The 25,439-nt window shown below is 45.7% G+C and overlaps 1 protein-coding gene across 1 annotated transcript in view; it reads left to right on the top strand.

Annotated features, from left to right (window-relative positions):
* LOC147103587 (unconventional myosin-XVIIIb-like) overlaps positions 1–25,439 on the top strand; it is a 409,691-nt gene that overhangs the window by 352,434 nt on the left and 31,818 nt on the right. Inside the window, exons 41-43 of the mRNA XM_085962172.1 lie at positions 3,689–3,874; positions 19,974–20,110; positions 20,902–20,943. Coding sequence (XP_085818298.1) covers positions 3,689–3,874; positions 19,974–20,110; positions 20,902–20,943 — 365 coding nt within the window. The remainder of the gene's footprint in view (positions 1–3,688; positions 3,875–19,973; positions 20,111–20,901; positions 20,944–25,439) is intronic.

Here is a 25,439-nt window from a genome sequence, read left to right as displayed (position 1 = left end):
TGGTTAACAGACAGAAAACAAAGAGTAGGGATAAACAGGTCTTTTTCAGGATGGCAGGCTGTGACTAGTGGGGTCCCGCAAGGATCAGTGCTTGGGCCCCAGCTATTCACAATCGATATCAATGATTTGGATGAGGGGACTAAATGTAACATTTCCAAATTTGCTGATGATACAAAGCTAGGTGGCAGTGTCAGTTGTGAAGAGGATGTGAAGAGGCTTCAAGGAGATCTTGACAGGTTCAGTGAGTGGGCGAGAACATGGCAGATGGAATATAATGTGGATAAATGTGAAGTTATCCACTTTGGTAGAAAAAACAGAAAGGCAGAGTATTTCCTAAATGGTGAAAGATTGGGGAATGCAGATGCTCAAAGGGACCTGGGTGTCCTTGTACATGAGTCACTGAATGTGAATGTGCAGGTGCAGCAAGCCATTAGGAAGGCAAATGGTATGCTGGCCTTCATTACAAGAGGATTTGAGTACAGAAGTAAAGAAGTCGTACTCCAATTATATAGGGCCTTGGCGAGACCACACCTGGAGTACTGTGTACAATTTTGGTCTCCTTACCTAAGGAAGGATATACTTGCCATAGATGGAGTGCAACGTAGGTTCATGAGATTGATTTCTGGGATGGCGGGACTGTCGTATGATAAGAGATTGAGTAACCTAGGCATGTATTCTCTTGAATTCAGAAGAATGAGAGGGGATCTCATTGAAGCGTACAAAATTATTACAGGGCTTGATAGGGTAGATGCTGGGAGAATGTTTCCCTTGGCTGGGGAGTCTAGAACCAGGGGCCAAAGCCTCAGGATAAAGGGTAGGCCATTCAGGACTGAGATGAGAAGAAATTTCTTCACACAGAGGGTGGTGAATCTTTGGAATTCTCTACCCCTGAGGGCTGTGGAGGCTCAGTCATTGGGTATATTCAAAACAGAAGTCAATAGATTTCTGACTAATAAAGGCATCAAGGGATATGGCGATAGGGCCGGTGAATGGAGTTGAGGCAGAAGATCAGCCATGATCTCATTGAATGGCGGAACAGGCTCGAAGGGCCGAATGGCCTACTCCTGCTCCTATTTCTTATGTTCTTACAAACACAAGTTGTTGTTGTTGTTGTAGAATACAAAATTAGCTCATTACTATAATATTGCGGTACCCCAGCTTGTATATTCCAGGGCCTGCAGATAGAGAAGGATGTCCAGTGGTATATCCATAGACCCTATTAAGTTGTCAGCTGGGCTCATAGGTAGCTCTCAGCGGTGAGTCAGGAGGTTGTGGATTCAAGTCCCAAATGTGCACATGATCTAGGCTGATACTTCATTGTAAAGTTGAGGGAGTGCTGCACTGTCAGAGGTGCCATCTTTTGGATGAGATGTTAAACTGAGGCCCGGTCTGTCCTCTCAGATGGATGTCAAAGATCCAACGGCACTATTCGAAGAAGAGCAGGGGAGTTCTCCCAGTGCCCTGGCCTACAATTATTCCTCAACTGGCGGATTAAAAACAATTATCTGGTCATTTATTTCATTGCTGTCTGTGGGACCTTGCTGGGTGCAAATTGGCAGGCACATTTCCCTAGATTACACAGTGACTACACTTCAAAAGTACCTTTCATTGGTTATGAAGTGCTTTGGGACGTCCTGAGGTCATAAAAGGTGTTATATAAACTCTTTCTTTATTTTGGCTCAGTCCAATGACAGTGCGTTGGTAATAACCCCGAGATGGGAGGTTGGGGCGGCGGTGGTGCAGCTTCAAGAAGAGTTGAATATCTTCAGCAATGAAAGGCAAAAAAAAAGCAGACAAATCATTGGGTCAACGTACTTGCAACAACTGCCCAGCTCACTCCCGATAAGAAAGAGGACCCAAAATGGCTGAAGCAGTTGACCAGTGATTGCCTGTTTTATATGGGTGATGAGTCACTGTGTTACCGTTCAGGGACTGAGAATGCAATATGGGGTCAGCAGCTCATTTAAATTTGGGGGGGAAAATTCAGTTGCTTTGCGCCTCCCGTTAGATGGCGCTAACGGGGCGCAAAGCAACTAGCGCCCGGGCGCGGCCCCACCAACACCTACCGCGAAATTCAGCAGGAGGTTAGCGGTGGCGGTAACCATTGGTGCCCCGTGGCGCTGCGCCGCCAGCGGTGACGTCATTGCCATGTGCAGCACCCCGCTCGCGCCCCAGCTGCGATCTTCAGTAGCGCCCCCTGACTTACCGCCGGACGCTATGTCCGACATGGTGAAGGGAGCCTGCCTGCGGCCGGGCCGGTGCTAGTTAAAAGGGAGGTGGCGGGCGGCCATTTTTGTTGCTGGCCGCGTGCCAGCACCTGCCCCCGTTGCTGTCTCCGGCCCCTGTGAAGCCCCCCCCCCCCCCCCCACCACAGGGTACCAGCTGCTCTCCGTGAGCCCGGCACTCCTCTTGAGTACCGGGCTCGTTTGCCGGCACACCCGATCCCTGGTGGCCCAGCTGGGCACCGGGGCGCACTGCGCCAGGCCCCTCCCCTTTAATAAGGGGAGGAAGGCCTGCAGTACCGTGGCGCGATGTGCCGCAACACGTGGTGCTGCGGCACGTAGCACCGCGATATTGCCTCACAGTGCCCTAAGAGGGATGCGGGGCGCTTCTAGTAGCGCCCCTCCTCCCTCTTGGGGCGCTGCCTGGGAAAATCAGCCGCGGGGGCGCTAATTTTTTCGGGGTGCTAAAAGTAGTGTCCCGGCGAAGTTAGCGCCCCAAAGGGGGCGTGGCTCAACTTTTCCCCCTTGGAGTCTTAATGAGCCGATCACGCACCGCAGGTGTTCCCGACTGCAGAATGGCATATTATATGGACAACTGGCTGGAGGATCCTATACTACGAGATGCCTGGCCCTGATGTGGCATTGTGCAGCTTGCACTGTCCATTGCATTCTCTGCCCTCTCATTATTTTCACTATGTTAAGGAGTGAGAATGTTTGAATTTTTAGGAACGGGTCAAAGGCCATCGGAGGCTAAAAGTTTGTCCCCTTTTGTTCTTGGATCAACCCCAACCCCTGCTTTGTCAACATCTTCCTCAGTCCCTTTTCTCAACAGAAATACAATGAAGTGCCTTTTGAATTTATACTGCCCACTACGGCAGCCTTTCCTGTAACTTGTAGAATGAGCCGATTACATTTTGTGTAAAATTGATCTGCCCAATTTCTCACTTGCTAATTTTTCATTTGTGTGAATATTGTACAGTAATCAGTTGTTCTATAGTATTCTTCAGTTCATTAGTGAGTGGCTCTTAACTTGTACTTCAACACTGCTAAATAGTTCTTTTTGTTCTAAAATTATTCTCAAATGTGGCCATCAGATTCTTCATTAAAAGCTGAATAAAATATAATTGAAGTGAATCCACACTTACACACTCACACTTACACGCGCTCACACTTACACACACTCACACTTACACCTATACTTACTTACACACTTACACACACACACACACACACACACACACACTTACACATGTACTTACACACTTAGACACACACTCACACTACACACACACACTTACACATATACTTACTTACACACACACTACACACACACACAAATATACAATATGCACTATACACACCCACAGATTCACGCGCACACACACACATTCCAAAGAGAGGAAGGATATGACATTCGAACTAAAGATTTTATTCCCAATTGTTACTATTTGTTGCCCTTTCTGTAGCTCTTGGTTTTGCGTTTGCGGGACAGCGTGATGAAGATGGGCGAGGAACTGGAACACGCTGCTGAGGCTGAGGCCCGGGAGAAGGAAATCGCCAAACACTTCCAGCAGCGGATGGAGGAAATGAAAGCGGAGATGGATGAGCTCGTTCAGCGGGAGCTGGAGGCCTCTCGTAGGTGCATGGAACTGGTAAGGATGTTCAATTCTGCGTCCAACATAAAATGATTAAAAGCGAAGAGATGAAAGAGGACCACAAACACTAGAAATTTGAAATAAAAACAGAAAATGCTGGAAATAAATAGCTGGCCAGTCAAATCGAAAGGGAAAGATAAGTTAATATTTTGGCTGTAGCCCTTCATCAGAACTAGTACAGTCAGGCTGGAGGAGACGCTTTGATTCCCCATAGTCTGAAGAGAATATGTCAATTCAGATTTTCTTTTAAGAAGGGCTGCTACTCACATTTCTGAAGCTTGAGGTGAAACAAACGCTATCTTTTTAATCCGCAAATATTTCCATTTTCTTCATTGATGTGATTCTCTTTGGCCTAAATCGCAATAAGGTACAACTTGCATGTTAATGTGGAACTGAGGTGAGACCAATCTGTGGCCTCATCCATCAATCTACTTCCGCCCCCCCACCCCAACACAATACATGTGCTTGAATTTGGTTTTTGAAGTAACGGTTGCTAATGTGTCAGTGACAGCAACCTTTCAGCATCCATGCTTTGTGAAGGAATAATTAGCATGTTAGTGAAGCATTGAATCCTTCACAAATCTGCTGCAGCGATTGTACTCTTTGGAGCTTGTAACTAAAAATGGAACCAAGAATGTGTTGAGTGAAGGGCAGTGTACGTGGGAGGGAGCTTTGTAGCAAGGTTGAAAAGAAAGAGCGTGCATTTATATAGCGCCTTTCATGACCTTGGGATGTCCCAAAGCGCTTTCCAGCCAATTAAGTGCTTTTGAAGTGTAATGTAGCCTATTTATGCACAGCAAGCTCCCACCAAACAACAATCTGATAATGACCAAATCATTTGTTTTGAGTGATGTTGGTTGAGGGATAAATATTGGCCAGGGTACCGGGGAGAACTCCCCTGCTCTTCTTCGAAATAACGTCGCGGGATCTTTTACATCCACCTGAACAGTGCAGTTAGTGTGTACGTTCCTTGATAGTTTTGTTGGGGTTGTCTGATCCCTGCCACTCAAATGACGATTGAATATTTGCCATATCCTTAATGGTGTGGTAGTACATGAGTTCATAACATAAGAAATGGGAGCAGGCGTAGGCCATTCAGCCCCTCGAGCCTGCTCCACCATTCAATAAGATGAATGGCTGATCTGATCTTGGCCTCAACGCCACTTTCCTGCCTGCTCCTCATAACCCTTGATTCCCCTGTTTTTTTCCCCAAAATCTGTCTATCTCAGTGAAATAAAGAACAGATTTGCCTTTCTAATCTAGGCTTTATTAACTTAAAAATCCTGTAGCACATCTTCAACACCCAGTCCCCACTAAAGGCTGGAAAGAACTGAATTTAAGATGGCCACCACAAATCACATGACATCAACTACCAATGAGATTACAGCATATATCCCAAGGCAGGAAACAAACAACCAATCACAATACTTCTTACTAAACATAAAGAATAATCACCACACTCAGCCTTGAATATATTCAATGACCCAGCCTCCACAGCTCTCTGGGGTAGAGAATTCCAAAGATTCACGACCCTCTGAGAGAAGAAATTCCTCCTCATCTCCATTTTAAATGAGCGACTCCTTATTCTGAAACTCTGCCCCCTAGTTCTAGATTCCCCCACGAGGGGAAACATCCTCCCTGCATCTACCCTGTCAAGCCACTTAGAATCTTATATGTTTCACTAAGATCACCTCTCATTCTTCTAAACTCCAATGAGTATAGGCCCAACCTGCTCAACCTTTCCTCATAAGACAACCCTTTCATCTCCGGAATTAACCTCGTGAACCTTCTCTGAACTGCCTCCAATGCAAGTATATCCTTCCTTAAATAAGGAGACCAAAACTGTATGCAGTACTCCAGGTCTTCAGGAACAGAAAGAGCTGTAAATGACCAGCCCTACACAAGGGCCATGACAATCACCTAAAATTCCATGTTTTAATAATGTGAGAAATGCAAGTACAGGTAGATTAAGCAATAAAAAAAAGGACCTGTGACATTGTGGGTTTTTTGATCACAAGAATAAAGAAATAATGATAATTTTGTTTACGGCGTTGGTTAGGCCACAGTTAGAATGTTGTGTGCAGTGTTGGACACCCCGTTATCGAAAGCGTACAGCATTGCTTCAACACGATGATGCTGGGGATGAGAAACTATTAATTCTGAGGAAAGATTTGAGGTACTGAGATAATTTCCATTGGAGCAAAGAAGGCTTAAAGGGTGTTGAATGGAGGCTTTTTAAAATTATGAAGAGTTTTGATAAGAATGACTAGGTAAAGACTATTTCTTCTGGTTGGGAAGTCAGTGATGAGTGATCATCAATTTTCAAAGTGCCATGAAGAGGGAAGATAGGAGAAATGTCTTTATTTTTGAGGTTGGTGCAGTATGGAATGCTTTGTCCCAGGGAATGGTCAAGGCAGAGACCTCTGGGGGAAAAATGGATAAATATTGGAAGCAGGGGAAGATGCTTGGTTCGTGGGTGAGAGCAGGGCAGTGGGATTAATTTGGGTTTGCTCCAGTAAAGACCTAGAAATAATGGATCAAGTAACCTCCTTTTGTGCTAAGCATTTAGGAGTCTGTGGTCTATGGGCCAACATCCCTTTCATACCGATACCAATGGAATTGCTGATGACAAAATTGTTTTTGGTGCTTGTCACTGAGAAAAGGGGTGCACTTTGGATATGATGGCCCAATCCTTTTAGATCGGTACGGGTTAAATATTTCTCAGTGAGTCAGTATTCAGGAATTGAGTGCTATTGCACGTTGATTTGAAGACAAAAGCCCTAAATGGTTGTCATGGTGATGGACATGATTCTGAATACTGAGTGCATGTTATAATTGAATAACTGGTGCTAAATGAAGTAAAAATAGTTATAAGCCAAATTGTTAATCATTTTTTACGATGGTGTCAAGCTCACTGATAACTGCTTCAAGTGCTTCGCCAATCAAAATATACGGCGTAGTGCCATTTTTAATTTAAACAGAGCCAAGGGAATCAAGTCAACAACTTCCTCTTTCTCCAACCGGCTGGTGAATCATTGCAGAAAACGCATCATCTTTTATTAATAAAATAATGTAGAGTGCCGAAAGGCCCCAGTAGTCCTATTTACAGAGAGGCGCTGAGACGTAACAAGTTTACTGTGATCTCTTGTATTTTTGCAGTGTATTTTTTGGGGGGGGGGGTGCGGTTTATTTGGTGGTCTTGGCACCTAATGAAGTTGGTGGAAAAATGAATGAAGCGGTGGTTTGAACGCTGGTCTGTGCTGAGTTGGCTGGTGTGGAGAGCTCCAGGTGGGCAGAGGAAACGCTTCAAGGACATCCTCAAAGCCCCCTTGAAAAAATGCAACATCCCCACCGACACCCTGAGAATCCCTGGCCCAAGACCGCACAAAGTGGAGGAGAAGCATCCGGGAAGGCGCCGAACACCTCGAGTCTCTTCGCCGGAAGCCAAGCGCAAACAGCGGAAGGAGCGCACGTCAACCCAAGCACCCCACCCACCCGTCCCTTCAACCACCATCTGCCCCACCTGTGACAGAGACTGTAGGTCCCGCATTGGACTCATCAGTCACCTGAGAGCTCATTTTTAGTATGGAAGCAAGTCATCCTCAGTTCCGAGGGACTGCCTAAGAAGAAGAAGAAGAAGAAGAAGAAGGTGTAGCAATAGGAGCACTACAATTTTCTCAACAGCCATAGGTTAGCGAGGGAAATATTGGCCAGGGTTCCTGCTCCTGGTCACTATCCAAGCAGCCTGGCTCTGTGTGTGTGAGGCATTAATGTTACCTGGTTTATGTTACAGCACTACTGTTGAAAGTAGGACTGCCCCTGGAGGTATCAATGTAATGGGAGGGAAAGTAGTGAGTGAGGAGGACATAAAAAACCTGCAAGGGGACATAGACAGGCTAAGTAAGTGGGCAGAGATTTGGCAGATGGAATACAATACTGGAAAGTGTGAGGTTATGCACTTTGGCAGGAAAAATCGTAGAGCAAGTTATTATCTTAATGGCAAGAAACTGGAAAGTACTGAAGTACAAAGGGATCTGGGGGTCCTGGTGCACGAAACTCAAAAGGTTAGTATGCAGGTGCAGCAAGTGATTAAGAAGGCCAATGGAATGTTGGCTTTCATTGCTAGGGGGATAGAATATAAAAATAGGGAGGTATTGCTTCAGTTGTACAAGGTATTGGTGAGACCGCACCTGGAATACTGCGTACAGTTTTGGTGTCCATACTTAAGAAAGGACATACTTGCTCTCGAGTCAGTACAAAGAAGGTTCACTCGGTTAATCCCGGGGATGAGGGGATGGACATATGAGGAGAGGTTGAGTAGATTGGGACTCTACTCATTGGAGTTCAGAAGAATGAGAGGCAATCTTATTGAAACATATAAGATTGTGAAGGGGTTGGATCGGGTGGATGCGGGGAGGATGTTCCCGATGATGGGTGAAACTAGAACTAGGGGGCATAGTCTTAGAATAAGGGGCTGCTCTTTCAAAACTGAGATGAGGAGGAACTACTTCACTCAGAGGGTGGTAGGTCCATGGAATATGCTGCCCCAAAAAGCTGAAGAAACTACATCATTACATAAATTTAAAACAGAAATAGACAGTTTCCTAGAAGTAAAGGGAATTAAGGGTTACGGGGAGCGGGCAAGAATTTGGACATGAGTCTAGGTTCGGATCGGTCATGGCCCTGTGGGTAGCGGAGCGGGCCCAGGGGCCGTGTAGCCTGCTCCTGCTCCTATTTCGTGTGTCTAATTCTGTTAGATTCAGGAGATGGTTCTGTGATAGTGGATTGGCGGTTAGGATCAGGTCAGCCATGATCTTATTGAATGGCGGAGCAGGCTCGAGGGGCCGATTGGCCTACTCCTGCTCCTATTTCTTATGCTCTTATGTAAATATGCAGGCTTTTATACTTGAGAGAGAGCTGCCATAACTCACTGTCATAAGTCACATATCCTCTCTATTCATGTTGTTAAAGCTGATCCCCATGTGTGTGTATGTATTTATTTCTCAGATGTTACAGTATTATTAATACATTACTCGGAGAGGTATTTCAGAGCTGCTAAGAATATCGAAAGGCTGTGAAGTTGGTGATGTTCCTCGCCCCCTGCTGCGTTCCCTCCCACTGTGTCTCTTTCATTACCCTTCGAGATGCAGTTTGTCAAGTAAAACCGATGAATCATTAATTAGTGTTTACACGGGGAAGAGTGAGTGTAGTTTGAAAATCGTGTGTCTGGTTCGATGTTTCTGACAGGACTTCAATGATTGTCATTGCTTGGAGCCTACTCGCTGAGGTGACATAACTCGGTGTAAAAGAAAGAAAGACTTGCATTTATATAGCGCCTTTCATGACCTCAGGACGTCCCAAAGCACTTTACAGCCAATGAAGTACTTTTGAAGTGTAGTCACTGTTGTAACGTGGGAAACACGGCAGCCAATTTGTGCACAGCAAGCTCCCATAAACAGCAATGTGATAATGACCAGATAATCTGTTTTAGTGATGTTGGTTGCGGGATAAATATTGGCCCCAGGACACCGGGGATAACTCCCCTGCTCTTCTTCGAAATATTGCCATGGGATCTTTTCGTCCAGCTGAGAGAGCAGACGGGACCTCAGTTTAACATCTCATCCGAAAGACGGCACCTCCCTGACCGAGGTCCCATAAGTATGAATGGGGATCCCTTAAAAAATACACGAACATGTGAAATAAATAAATAAAAAATACATATTTAAAATTAATTAAAATGCCATTTAATTAAATATTTTCAACAAAAATGTATGCCTAGACCCGGAACTTGCGCGGCCTCTACGGGCGCGTACACACCTCGTACACACCTGCACGGGTCAAAAAATACAGCCCATAGTGCGGAGGGGGGGGGAATTTTAACCCCCAAGCACAGGTGGATTGGGGGCGGGTGAGATGTAAAAAAAAACACAAACATTTTTAACAGTTCAAACCCGACCCAAACCCACCCTCTTCCCGATTTAACAGAGGCGGGGCAAGGGGCGGGCGACCAATCCGCTTTCAGGAGGCGGATCGGTCAGTAAAAGGCTGTGTGCCTCCATTTTAGCAGGATTTTTATTTTTAACCCCATGGAGGCCGGGTTTCCTGAGGCTCGGGAAGCCCGGCAGGTAAAAGGAGGCGAGAAGGGCTGGATCCAGGAGGTAAATGCATTTACAGCCCTGCTTGTGGGCCAGGAGGACCAGGAGTGTTTCCTTCAGGCCCAACAAGCTTTCCTCTTTACACACCTCGAGACCGACTGACCCCCACCAACAACCCCCCCGCCCCTCAGCGATCTCCAACGACCACCCCCTCACCCCCAGATCTTCAACTCCCCACCCCCCCGCGGGATCTCCGACTTCCCCCAACTCTGACCTTCTCCCTTGCGATCTCCAAGGCCCCTCCCACCACTGCGATCTCCGACTTACCTGCCGCCCGCTCCCCGGCTGATTTCCCGCCCAACAGGCAGGCCGGCTATCAATCAGGCTGGCTATCAGGCGAGAAATATACTGAGGCAGGACGCCCAGCAAACCCTAACTTCTATGTTTCCCATCCAGAAATACACCCCCCACCCCGGCTCTGTTCACGGTCCCAAGTCTAACGTCGCACCCCCTCCAGCTCTCGTCACCATGACGGAGGCATTTTATGTAAGAAGCAGAAAGTGTGACCAGCAAACATGGTGTTAGGAATGTGAATTTTGTAATAATGTCGACAAAACGCTGGGATCCAGTGTCTATATGCTAATGATGACTTCAATGTGCAGTCAAATGCTTGAAGCTTTATTAAGGGGTCCTGCTGAGTTGCTTCGTGATTCTAACTTCAAGACTTACTATTGATACAGGGAATGCTTCATAAAACTCACCAAGGCTTCTTCGGCAGCACCTCCCAAACCCGCGACCTCTTCCACCTAGAAGGACAAGGCAGCAGGCGCATGGGAACACCACCACCTCCAAATTCCCCTCCAAGTCACACACCATCCTGACCTGGAAATATATTGTCGTTCCTTCATTGTCGCTGGGTCAAAATCCTGGAACTCCCTCCCTAACAGCACTGTGGGAGTACCTTCACCACACGGACTGCAGCGGTTTGTTAGGGGTGGTGTGTGGGTGTTTTTGGTCAGCTTCACCTCTGACTCCTTTGAACGGTTCAAATCCCTCCCACTCCCTTTTGTTCTAGACTTTGGACTTATTTGAGGGTTGTAATGAACTTGCAACAGACACCTGGGTTGGTCAAAAGAATTGAGATCTTTATTTTGAGACAGGAAAATATACAGTACAATAAACTTATGCTCTAAAAGGTGGGGAACACTCGGAATATGCGAGGTAGAATTACAATAGACAAAATCCCTTACCCTCCCAACCCCACTATCCTAACTAGGTTGAAATCCAGAGGACCAGGAAATGCTCACCAATCGACTTTCTTGACAGATTGTAGAGGTTCGCGATTTCGGGGTTCTCTTTAGTTGTGGTGGTTGGGGCCTGCCGTACCCCGGACGTGGTAGAAGACTGCACCTGCGTTGGGTCTTCAGTTTGGGTTCTTCCACTGATGCGGTTAGTCACGCACTTTGGATGTATCGGGTGAGTACCCAATTTTCTTTGGTTAGGCTAAGTTTTAGGGTTTTTTGTGTTGAAATCTTACCCAGGGGTAAGTCAGACTAGCCTGTAGAGTGGAAACAAGTCTTTGTTTTTTGAATTTTCGGTGGTTGGTTTCTTGTTGGTCGCGGTGGCCCAATATTACCTGGTTGGTGGTAATATTGGTAGTTGTTGGTTTCTTTAGGCCTTCGGTTGCCACGACTTTCCCTTTTTCTTCTGTTTCTTCAAGTCTCCGATTCTGATGATGATCCGTTGAGCTGTACTGTGCTCTCGTTGACGGAACTGTTGATCTTACTGTTCTTGCTGTCCTTTGCTGGCTGTCTGATGATGAACTGACTGGACACTGGAAAAGCAGGCCTCAATTATACTAGTTTGAGGCCTGGCTTATCTGACCACCAAATCTCGGGTTTCTTTGTTAAATTTGGCGGGCTCGTTATTTTTAATAGGTTTTAAAACTTTAACGAGCTTCGGGGATGGTCCATCTAACTTTAATTGGCCTTTAACTGGTTTCGGGATTGCCCTGAAACTAGTTTAAAAATGTAAAACGTTTGTAAATCTCTTTGATTGGTTTTGGACTGCTGTTTGATTGTTGTATCCTGTTGGGCTATGTTCTTTCCTTTGTGTTGCTGTGGGCATGTACTGTTTTATTCATGTACTTTGGCTCTGTGAGTTTCGGTGGGAAACAGGTTTTATTGTCTTTATGTAAAGGCTGAAGTGGCCCAAGACATTCCCAGACTGTCCAATATCCAAACTCGGGGGCCCACCCCACCTTCCCTGTGTCACAGCTTTTCGCAAGTCTGAACATGCTTTTTTTTAAACCAGCCAAATCTTCCTGGGGTTTTGATTTTTAAAATCCCTTTTGGCCCAATATTCCTTCAAACAGTCCAATATCTCTCCTTTCTTCCTTTGGGGGAAAATGTGTAATTTTGCGAGCCTTACAGGTTCAAGAAGGCGGCTCACCACCACCTTCTCAAGGGCAACTAGGGATGGGCAATAAATGCTGGGCTTGCCAGCGACGCCCACATCCCATGAATATTTTTTTTTTAAATAACTTAGAATGTATTGCACAGAAACAGGCCATTCGGCCCAGAATTTACCCACCTCTCTTCATCTAACCCTATCAGCATATCCTTCTATTCCTTTCTCCCTCATGTGTATATCTAGCTTCCCCTTAAAGGCATCTATGTTATTCGCCTCAACTACTCCATGTGGTAGCGAGTTCCACATTCTAACCATTCTCTGGGTAAAGACGTTTCTCCTGAATTCCTTATTGGATTTATTAGTGACTATCATGTATTTATGGCCCGGCACCTTCCCGTGCAAGCGCAGGAGATGCAACACATGCCCTTATTACGCCCCCCCCACTTCCCACTGTCCAGGGTCCCAAACACTCCTTCCAAGTGAAACAGCGATTTACTTGTACTTCTTGCAATCTAGTATACTGTATTCACTGCTCACAATGTGGTCTCCTCTACATTGGGGAGACCAAACGCAGATTGGGTGACCGCTTTGCGGAACACCTCCGTTCAGTCCGTAAGGATGACCCCGAGCTTCCGGTCGCCTGTCACTTTAATTCACCGCTCCACTCCCATACAGACCTCACCGTCCTTGGCCTCTTGTATTGTTCCACTGAAGCTCAGCATAAGCTCGAGGAACAGCAACTCATCTTTCAATTAGGCACTTTACAGCCTTCTGGTCTCAACATAGAGTTCAACAATTACAGATCATAACCTCGGCCCCTATAATATATATATATTTTATCCACACTTTTTGTTTGTACCTTTTGTTCTTCTCTCCCACAGGGCAGCTTTCTTTCATTCTGCCAGCGCAATTCACACCCTATCTAGAGCCATCCTTTGTTTCTTAACCTGTCCCATTACCATCTCCTTTTGCCTTGAATATCTCTTAATGTCTCTTTACTTCTCCTGCCTTCCATCCTGCCACAGACCTTCCCTTTTGTTCTTTCATCCCCTCCCCCAATTCCCAGCTCCTAAACTTGCTTTAAAATCTGTTCCATTTCCTGCTTTTTTCCAGTTCTGACGAAAGGTCATCGACCTGAAACGTTGGCCCAGAAATTCGGGTCGGAGGCTTCCCGCGGGTGCAAGCCCCCGACCTGCACTTACCTAGCGCGCCGGCCGTTGAGCTGTGGGCCCGCGTGGGATTCTGATCCTGGGCCTCCTCCAACTGCCGGCACGCAGTGCTTGCGTATCCCAGGGGCGTAGTTAGTTCGAAGCGTCCCCTGGGATCACATGGGCCATGGAGAGCCAATGGTAGCAGGGAAATGGCCATTCATAAAATTGACAGGAAGAGCTGTCAAAACTATAAATACTATAAGCCCCAAAACATAACTAAAACTTCAAATAATTTTTTTAAAAAACATCACTTTTTAAAATAATTATAAATTACATAAAATAACTATTTTAAACAATAATTTAAATTTTTGGAAAAATTAATTACATTTTCTAACAGGGCTAAAAATAAACTTACCTTTCTTTAAAGTATTTAAAAATAATATACCTGTGGAAAAAATGTTTTAATTTTAATTAACTCACCGCTTACCTTGTTAAAAGCAGGCCTTGCGTCTGCTTTTTAAAAGTGTAACTGCTGGAGACATACCCTCCCGGAGAAACCTGGAAAAACAATGCCACTTCCAGGCGTACGGGTTGCCTCTCCGGCGCACGTGTTCGACCTCTGAACCCCTTCCTTTAGGGAACGGAAGTTCCGGTTTCCCACGCATGCACAGTACATGCATGAAACTGACACTTTCGTTGGGCCTACGGGTGAGTACCCAGCGTGTACTCACCCGTGGAGACCCAAATTTCTGGGCCGTTAACTCTGTTTCTCTCTTCACAGATGCTGCACTGACCTGCTGAGTTCCTCCAGCATTTTCTGTTTTTATTTCAGATTTCCAGCATCTGCAGTATTTTCTTTTTGTATATGTATTTATGGCCCCTAATTTTGACCTCCCCCATAAGTGGAAACATCTTCTGGCATTGCATTGGGCAGTGCATTTACTATCCGAGCCACCAGGAGAGGGGTAGACTTTTTTTTGAACGTTATTGCTCAAACAACGTGAGCGGAGTCTTTGAGTGGTTGTGGAGTACAATTGTCTGAGAGAACAAAATGCAACGGGTGAAATGTAGACAGCTCGAGTTAAGGGTTGCATCTATGAATGTTAGTTCAGCTCTCTTATTCAAGCATCGCTGGATGTAGTCATTAATCTCGGTACACCAGCTTTGACTGCGCTCTCTCACACAACGAGACTGATCCTTATCTCACTCTTAAACTGACAGAAAGAACCTTTGCTTCACTTCTGCAAAATCGCAGCTTTGATATATACCTTCTCTTTGCAAGAATCCCTGTCGGCACTCCTTTATCGTTCACCTGATTCACTTAAAGGGGAAGTAGCCAGTTCTATAAAATGACAACAGCATCTCACCACCTGTTCTATTCATCCAGCTTCCTCATGCAGTCAACTCCAAATCAGTTCTGCAGATGATTACACAAATAAGATTACATAGAATGTCCAGCGCAGAAACAGGCCATTCGGCCCAACCAGTCCGTGCCGGCGTTTATGCACCAGAGCCTCCTCCCATCCTTCCTCATCTAACTCTATCAGCCTATCCTTCGATTCCTTTTTCCCTCATGTGCTTATCTAGTTTCCTCTTAAAGGCATCTGCGTTATTCGCCTCAACCACTCCCTGTGGTAGCGAGTTCCACATTCTCACCACTCCCTGGGTAAAGATGTTTCTTCTGAATTCCCGATTTGATTTCTTACTGACTATCTTATATTGCTCTGCCCCACAAGTGGCTGTCCTCCCTATTATGGATTATTTTCCGCTTCAAGAGATTTGTACATGTGAAAAATACCAAAATAAAATGTGGCCTTCAATTGTAATTCTTCTATTTTTCCTGTTCTTTCTTTTTCTGTTCTATAAATCATAGAATCATACAGCACAGGAGGAGGCCATTCGGCCCATCGTGCCTGTGCCGGCTGTTTGAAAGAGCTGTCCAATTAATCCCACTCCCCTGCTCTTTCCTCATAGCCCTGCAATTTTCTTCCCTTTTAGTTTTTATCCAATTCCCTTTTGAAAGTTACAATGGAATCTGCTTCCACCGCTCTTTCCGGCAGCACATTCCAGATCATAATAACTCGCTGCGTAAAAGAAATTCTCCATATCTCACATTTGGCCCTTTTGCCATTCGCCTTATATCCGTGTCCTCTGGTTACCGACCCTCCTGCCAGTGGAAACAGTTTCTCCTTATTTACTCTCTCAAAACCCTTCGTGATTTTGAACACCTCTATTAAATCTCCCCTTAGCCTTCTCTGCTGTAAGGAGAACAATCCCAGCTTCTCCATGTAACTGCAGTCCCTCATCCCTGGTGTCATTCTAGTAAATCTCCTCTGCACCCTCTCCAATGCCTTGACATCCTTTCTAAAGTGCGGTGCCCAGAATTGGGCACGTACTCTGGCTGGGGCCGAACCAGTGATTTATAAAGGAGGCAGGAATCAATATTCAAGCATCATGCCACAGTCTCTCTTATTGCAAAGGCCAACAATTGCAGAGGAACAGCCCATTATTAGATGGCTCACAGAGCTAATTATAAACTGTTCATATTGTTATAAGTGAGTCAAACTTAGATTCATTTTCAAACTGCGAATGCCACTGACACAAAGAAAGTTGATTAAACATTATTAAGAAGAAGGAGCAGCGCTCCGAAAGCTTGTGATTTCAAATAAAGCTGTTGGACTATAACCTGGTGTTGTGTGACCTCAAACATTATTAAGGTTTAGTTGAAATGCATTTTACTGAGCCTCGCACAGATCGGACTTCTCGCTGCTGCTCTATGCTACTTAATGCCAGCGTTGTTTTGTATTTTACAGACGTAGCATGTGTGAACCCCTCCAAAGAATCAAATAGGGGTCACTTTGAACCGCCAAATTTGACCAAGAAACCATGAGAACCAAACCAATGTGTGGGATTTGGCTGCCATTGTTGCCCTCTGCGACTGCACCTCCCAAACCTCTACCACCTAGAAGGACAAGGGCAGCAGGCACATGGGAACACCACCACCTCCAAGTTCCCCTCCAAGTCACACACCACCCTGACTATATCGCCGTTCCTTCATAGTCACTGGGCCAAAGTCCTGGAACTCCCTACCTAACAGCACTGTGGGAGTACCTTCACCATACGGACTGCAGCGGTTCAAGAAGGCGGCTCACCACCACCTTCTCAAGGGCAATTAGCAATGGGCAATAAATGCTGGCCTTGCCAGCGACGCCCATATCCCATGAATGAGTATAAAAAACACAATTTGGCTATGCCAACTGGATAGGACAGGACAGGACAGGACTCTCTTGTCTTTTTAACTCTGGGACCTGTATTGGAACCCAGTCTAAAATGGATAATACGAAAGACTCTGTGCTCCTGCTGCATGGGCCCGACTAAAAATGTGTTTGGGCAGTCTCCACAGCAACAGTTAGCGATCTCACTCAGAGACAACAGTGGTGCTTGGTGTGGGAAATGGAAAAATTCTCTTTGGATTGGTGGGCAGGGAAATGAATTAAAGGTTGGGAATAAACCACATTGCAGGACAAGGCAGAAGGAGCCTTGCTCTGCATCTGTGCATCATACTCCTTAACCTGGGTTTGCTTCAGGGAGACAGTGGGGTCATTTTGACATTGGGCGTTAGTGTAAAATGGCCAATATTGGATCAGCTGCCCGTTATATGTCTCTCCTGATGTTCCTTTCCTTTGATGTTAACTTACGCATTTTAAAGCAGTTTTGTCAAACAAAGTCAAAATCCTAACTTAGAATATACAGGAAACTCTTTTTTATCCGGCACCGACGGGACCGGCATGGTGCCGGTTTATCAAAAAGTCTGGATTACAGAGAGGTATAGTAAAAGGTACGAGAGCCCCGTACACGGCCACAGATCCAGGCGTCCCTGTTGCATAGCAACAGGTGCAGGAACCCCGGTTACACGGCCACAGATCCAGGAACGGCCACTAATATGGAGTAAAACTTACCTGAACCTACTCCTGAATTTTGCCGGTTAACAGAGATTTCTGGTTATTTAGGTGCTGGTAAATCGAGAGTTTCCTGTAATATGGTTATTAGCAGTAATGGAAGAAACATAGATGTTGAGCCTTAGTTGTTCAAATTAAAGATACATAAAACAAAGGTGAAATCCTAACAACAGATAGCTAGACTGGAAACCAGGTTATATATGACTTGTCACAGTGCAGAATGTTATAACATCCGCAGGGAATCAAAAACATAAGCAAATTCTAAGCATCTATCCAGCTAGTCTGAAGAGACACTATTGTCTCAGGTTCTGATACAATCATCTAAACACAGTATTATTCACGTCACAATTTCATTTCTAACAGTGGCATCAAGCTGAGACTGCATGAGAGCAGTCTGAGATTGAATGGCACCAACCACAGACTGCATTGCAGCACTAAGACGTTGTGTCGCTTCCGCCTGTGCTGCAATGGAAGCTGTCAGTTTGCCCATCACACACGGCATCAGGTCTGGGTTGCCTCGGTCTCTCTGGGAGCCGACCATCCTTTCCAGACTGGAAATGATGGGCTCCATGGTGTGCGCAGAGCTCTGTGCAATGTTGGAGGTGGACTCCTCCACGCTCCTTACTATTGCCGACAGGCTCTCGGGCACCCTTGCCATTGCACCTACATCTCCGTGTGCATGCCCATCACTTCGTCTAAAGGCCTCCCCATCAAGGTCTCCTCGGAGTCCTGTGCAGCAGAACACACCCTCTAGGGAGCTGGCCCCCGAGCTACCCTTTCCCCCTCGCCTTGCTGCAGCCCGCTCGTTCCCGGTGCATCACCCAGTGCAGTGCAGATCCCGCTACTATACTAGCCTCTAAAGAATGCATAGTGCCAGTATCTGAGCTGGTGCCTGCGGGTGAGACATGCAGTGACACGGTGTGTTCTTCCTCCTCCTCTTCTCCCGCCTCGCTCTTAATGGTGGACTCTGGGACAGGCTGCTCAGGTGCTTGCTCATTATCTGAAAGCATAAAGGCACAATAGTCGGGTTAAGGTGAGAGGAGTGGGTGCAGGAAGGGAAAAATGCATGCATACAGCATGATTAGCTGGAAAGTATGAAAGGCTTGTGGGGCGAGGGGGACGTGGAATGTGAGAGGAAAGAGTAGGGATGAACATACCATTGTTGTCCCCAAGGGGATCAATGTCGCCGGTGGCCACAGCGCCCACCACCTGGCGCCCAATAATCTCCAGCACTCTATTTTCCAGCACAGACAGTGGGTGGGTGTCGGCTTGTCCCTCCTGTTGTGAGCCACCTTGGCCTGCAAGAGAAAGGAAAGTGTGTGAGTGAATGTGGAGCAATGTGTTTGGGTGATGTGTCTGCCATAGTTGAATAGCTGTCATTGTGTGCAAGGTGTGAGATGTGGGTGTGAGTGTTGGTAGGTAGAGTTGGTGGGTGGGTGCTGGGAGTGTGGTGCTTTGGCTAGTGTGTGAAGATTGTGGTACAGATGGTGGTATGTAACATTTGTTGAGGCATTGACTCATCCTGACCACCCCAGCAAGGTCGTTAAATTTCTTCCTGCACTGTGTGTGGGTCCTGGGGACCACAGTGCTGCCTGAGACATGCTGGGCAACCTCCCTCCACATGATATGGAAGACTTGCGGCGCGGGCCTCCTGCCACTTGCCGGGTAGAGCACTGCCCTCCGTCTCTCCACAGCGGACACCAACTCCTCCAATGCTTGGTCCAAAAATCTGCGGGCTCTCTCCCCGGGGCGTGGATCTGCCATCATGACACCTGTTTGAGTCATCCAGCTCCTGCTTGCTGGCGCAGGTTCACAGCGAGCAATGCTAAGAATGAGGTTCTGCAGCATCAATGAACTTCCCCTTTAAGAACTTGAAAGAGCCTGTGGCAGTGATGACTAGCGATTAGACTGCACCTGATATTGGTTAGTGCTTTGAGTGGAACGCCACTGAGCAAGGCCATTAATGCTTGATTTAGCACTTTCTTTGAGCAATGAGACTCAGTTTTGCGTGCAGCATGATTCATTAGCGCCTGGCGCTAAATCCCAAACTTTTCTGAAGTTACCGCCCATTCCTGAATTTTTCCCCCAATGTCTTTGAAGAGTTAACAAATGATTGGTCCCACAGTGACAATGGCAACAACGACAGATGCATCATCATTTCAAATACTCACCCTCTTGACTCTATTTGCCAGCTCCAATTCCTAAATGACCCAGCATTGACACCGTACAGCACTTGCAAATATTTGTAAATGCAGGACCGGATTTACATCAGGGAATGAGACATTGTCGAGTCACCCACGTCTACATTGGCGATGAAAATTCCAAAGATATTATTGTTACTGTATCTGAATTAAAATCCAAAAGTTTAATTGAAGGGAATTCGAATAAGTAACAGTTCATCTGGGGATCCACCATTTTTTTAGCTGCTATGTCGTAGTAATGTGCCGTACGTGCCTTTTTGTTTTTTTTAACTTGCCAGGGATCTCAGGTGGAGAGCCTGATGGCGATGAAACAGACCTTGCAAGCGGATCTTGAAACCTCAATAAAACGGATCGCGGACCTGCAGACAGCCTTGGAGGAGGAGTCTAGTGACGAAAGTGACGATGAAGCTGAAAGGTAATTTCTTCCGTCTAAAACCAAAAAAAAGCCACCAGGCACATTCGGCCATGGACTTGGTTAGAAATCCAGACCAATTGGTAGTGACAGCTGCTCAACTTCTGGAACCAAAAGAGAAACAATCCAGATTCGGATCCTCCAACACTTAAACAAGTCAAGGTCTTTTGGGAACGTCGTGGTGGGAAGTACTTTAAAAAAAAATCCCTGTAAATCCAGGAAGTTCATATTCCAGACTGGCCACATACAGACTGTTTTAGTGCCTTAACCACCAGAATAGCACCTCAAAATGGCCAATACAGCAGGAACTCAACACAAAGTGTACAATGTGGCTATTTACACAAAGTATCCTTACCATTGCAGCTGCATTGCTATCTCAGTGCCTCAGAGAATAAAGTCTTTATGGCTAATGTAAATCTGGCCATATTTGATGTGACAGAGAGCATGTGGACGCATAGAAAAGATTAAAATTAGTCTGAACGGCAATTCAATCTTGGAACCGAGAGTTGAATCCAGGTACAGTAGTGTAATGGTTTCCTCCCCTCCGTGATAGTTGGTTAATGTCACAGCTAAAACGTATGATTGAATTATGATTTCGGCCCCTTAATACATAACTGTTGCCCATAGCGCCAACCTGCCCCAGTAAGGGCAACAATCCTGTAATCTTGCCCTGAGAGGCTCTAAGAGTAGGGACTGAAGAGAATGGTAATGTCAGATGGACCCAGTAGGCAGTGCTTCGTATCTGAGGAGGGGCGATATGGTGGTATATTGTGACAAGCTCTTTTCTCCCCTAGTGCGAGGATGGCTTCGGGAGCAGATTTGGGAAGGACAGATGTGTAAGAACAAGCTGCCTGTTGCCTGTTAAGGGTGTTGTGCTTGAAGCATGAAAGAAACTGTACAAATTTTACACATAGCCTAAGATACCCCAACAGCACGTCCAACTATTCTAATCCTAAACTGAGATCTTCCATCTAAGATCAAGCTAATGTTTTCATCTCAATGGGAGTGACTGTCATTGATATGGGGCCCAAGCAGATACAAGGTTAAAAATGGGTGCTGTAGTTTCACATTCAAGTGATGGGCTGGACCAGTACATCGGAGTATCAATGCATGGCATCATGGAGTGGCAGGATGGAGGTCTGAGGTTCCACTCTTACGCAAAATTTCTTGGTCTCAGTTTGATGTGGGACGGGTGCTGATACGAAAGCAGGCATCTTCCCTCAAGGAAAGGAAAGCCAGAGATGACGTCTATATTAAGGTCTGAAATCTGGAACTCTCTTCCCCCAAAAAGCTGTTGAGGGTGGTGGTGGGTCAATTGAAAGTTTTGAAACTACGATTTGACAGATTTTTGTTGGGTAAGGGTATTAATGAATATGGAACCAAGGCAGGTAAATGGAGTTAAGGTACAGATCAGCCATCATCGAATCGAATGCCAGAAGAGGCTTGAGGGGCCGAATGGCCTACTCCTGTACCTCTGTGCTGAGGTGGTCAGCTGAGGAGCCGGGGGAGGGGGGAAATTGCTCAGCTAGCTCCAATGCACAACAATGAGACCAAAGGGGTGAGAGAGAGGAAAATAGAGGGATTTTAAACCAATATTCGTAAAAACTTCTGTCATCTGACTGCCACAGTATTGGCACATTGTGACATCATTGCAAAAACCCAAATATATATATATATATAATATTCTGGATATTTAATTTGAATTTATATTAACACTTCCGTCAATTTTGTTGGGCTGTCTTAGTGAGAAATGTAGGAGAAGGGCTAAGTGCCATTGTGCAGGGCAAGTTAAAAAGAGTAGGAGACAAAATGGGATAGATGAAGAAGCAGTGACTAATTGACATTAAGTGCGGATTTTAAAATCTGTAAATTGCAGGAGGAAGGGAAGACGGGGAGGTAAGGAATTGCACTCTGGAGTTCATAATTGCCATTAAATCATGAGTTTGTCACCTTAACAAGGTTGAGGGATTATGCGAGGCTCAAATGTACAAGTAATGTTGAAATGAAATATCATTTTAGATTCCATTGTCTTCAGAGCATGAATATTAATCTTAATCAGATAATCATGCATGGACTGAGGCAGCACGTAGTCCATGATTTTTTAAAGGTGTACTTCACTTTAGATTTAGAACTATTATAATATTAATGTTAAATAGCCTTTAGGGTAAAGTAAATGTGAGGCTACAAATATGAAAAGTTTTACTGATGTCAGCGATTGACTACTTTAGACTATAGGGAGAGATAGAATATATGAGACTCCCAAAGCAAGCGCTCTACTCGGAGCTCCGACACGGCAAGAAAGCCCCAGGTGGGCAGAGGAAATGCTTCAAGGACACCCTCAAAGCCCCCTTGAAAAAGTGCAACATCCCCACCGATACCTGGGAATCCCTGGCCCAAGACCGCACAAAGTGGAGGAGAAGCATCCGGGAAGGCGCCGAACACCTCGAGTCTCTTCGCCGGGAGCAAGCAGAAGCCAAGCACAAACAGCGGAAGGAGCGCACGTCAACCCAAGCATCCCACCCACCCGCCCCTTCAACCACCGTCTGCCCCACCTGTGACAGAGACTGTAGGTCCCGCATTGGACTCATCAGTCACCTGAGAACTCATTTTTAGTGTGGAATCAAGTCATCCTCGGTTCCAAGGGACTGCCGAAGAAGAAGAAGAGGAGCTGGTGTGATGACTCTTGATTTCAACACCGTGAGGATGGATAGCACGCAAGATATTGTTTGGAGCTTAGGAGTGACGAGAAGAAAAATCAGGGGAATGATGACCATAGTGGCATTAATTAAAGAAAGACTTGCATTTCTACAGCACCTTTCATGACCACCGGGTGTCTCAAAGGGCTTTACAGCCAATGAAGTACTTTTGGAGTGTAGTCACTGTTGTAAAACAGATGAGAAAGGTTGCGACAGATAGAAAGAGGTTGGAGGCTTTATCGACTGTTGGTTTGAAGTTGCATTTCACTTCATTTAAAGTGGACCAAATGGCAATTATGAACTCCACTGTGTAACATCCCAATATCTGTACACCCCGATGTTCATTATTCCCTAATTAATTAATGTTCTGTGTAGCTGATAATGATTGATATGAAATCAGGGTTAACCTGACAGCAGCAGCATCCTCCTGACTGCCCTGTTTGTTTGGTGCAGAGTTTTACAGCTCCTGCCCATCACTCCTGCCATACTGTCCATCAACAGACATGTTCTTAATAGTTGTGCTGCAAACGGGTATCTTACACGCACCTCGAAACTGCTCCCGCAAGAGAACATTGGAAGATTGTGTGATTTCTGCTTCAATATTTTACCTTTGACTAACTTAAGTAATGTTTAATCTGTTCTGGTGCGGCAGACCCATAAATCATTTCATTTTAACTTTGCAATGGTAATTTGATGGAGTGCATTCAGTAATATTTATATTTTAATTCTGCATGTTCATTTTTCTTGAGGGTGCTTCAAGTTGAGATTGCATGCATTTAAGGAACTGGCTGAAAGTTTGTCCCTTTCTCTTCAGACAGACAAGGTATTCATCTCCTCAGTAGGGATTCCCTTCCAAGGAAATTCAAACTCCAAATTGATGAGCCACGGTGTGTGGGTTGGGGATTTGTGGATGAGTAATTTATTTTCTTCCAAGTTGCTGATTTCAGCCAGGATGAATGCATAGGTTCCTGAGCTCTTTTTTTTTATGGGCAGTGGTACGTGTAATACGATTGTGCAGCCACGCGTTCCACTTGGTTGTGGGATGCTCCTGAGGCTTCTCCCTCTCAGTAGAATCATACAACACAGTAGGAGGCCATTCGGCCCATCGAGTCTGCACCGGCTCCTTCGAAGAGCAATCCTGTCTGTCCCACTCCCCCGCTCGTTCCCCAGATCCCTGCAACTTTTTCTCCTTCAAGTATTTGTCCCATTCCCTATTGAAGGCTACTATTGAATCTGTACTCACCACCCTATCAGGCTGTGCATTCCAAATCCTAAACACTCGTTGTGTAAAAAAGTTTTTCCTCGTGTCGCCTCTGGTTCTTTTGCCAATCACCTTAAATCAGTGCCCTCTGGTTATCGACCCTTCAGCCACTGGAAACAGTTTCTCTTTATTTACTCTATCTAAACCCTCCGTGATTTTAAACACTTCCATCAAATCTCCTCTGCTCCAAGGAGAACGACCCCAGCTTCTCCAGTCTATCCATGTAACTGTAGTTCCTCATCCCTGGAACCATGCTAGTAAATCTCTCTGCACCCTCTCCAAAGCCTTCACATCCTTCCTAAAGTGTTGGGCCCGGAATCCTTCTCTTACTCGCCAGTCCTTTAACGAGTGGGCCATCGAGCACCCACAGAGAAGTTAAAGACCCAGCTGGCAACTCCTCACTGAGGAGGATTAAAATGAACACTTTGGCATATTCCTGAGTGTGGCTTCCAAGCAAGTCCGTTCTTGGGATTGCGGCCTTCGGTACAAAGTTCACGAGTAACACTTCTTTATGGTGTGAGGTGCTGAAATAGGGAACTGAGGTTGGTCCAGTTGACTGAAGGACTTGGAGGGTTTATTTGATGTTCCCTACAGCAAGTGCGCCCTTAGTACCATTTAAATAACTACACCATACGTTGAATCAAACTGTGAATGAACGTCAAGTAATGTGCCAGCTCGGAGCTCTCACACTCTGTCATTGCATTACTGCTTATCGTGCAGAGTGCCCTTTATTGAAAGCATTGTTCCTTTACATTTGCCATTAGAATATTTTCCCCTTCCATTTTCCTTCCCTGCTTTCCTGAAAGCACTGACTCACACTAAGGTCTAATCCCCATGGGTGCTGCCTGTCCTCGGGTACCTCACCCTAGTGCCCATCCAGCGAGCGTCAATATGCCACATGCTCTGAGGGACATTACTGCTCGTCACTTCACCCAATGCCTACATACACACTTTCCATTGGGAGTCACTGCCTTACAATTAAGAACAGGAACCCTGGCTAATTTTATATGGATACGGTAATGTAATGGTCATGGTACTGGACTAGCAATGCTGAAGTCATGAGTTTCAATCCCACAGTGAAAATTCTTTCAATCAATCTGGTCTTTTGTGGGCAAGCACCAGGATAACATTAACATGAAGCATCAGATTGTTGGAAAAAACACAATTGGTTCCCCAATAAGAAAACAAAGGAATTAAGAACTTGCATTTATACAGTACCTTTCATACCATCAGGATATCCCAAAGCTCTTCACAGCCAATTAGGGAAACGCTGCAGCCAGTTTGCGCACAGCAAAGTCTCACAAACACCGATGAGATAAATGATCAATTAAACTGTTTCAGTGATGTTGTTTGAGGGATAAATGTTGGCCAGGAT

The sequence above is a fragment of the Somniosus microcephalus genome, chromosome 19, assembly GCF_052327205.1.
Source record: "Somniosus microcephalus isolate GS21.2 chromosome 19, FLI_Smic_1.0, whole genome shotgun sequence".
Taxonomy (NCBI): domain Eukaryota; kingdom Metazoa; phylum Chordata; class Chondrichthyes; order Squaliformes; family Somniosidae; genus Somniosus; species Somniosus microcephalus.
This window is presented reverse-complemented; position numbering and strand designations above follow the sequence as displayed.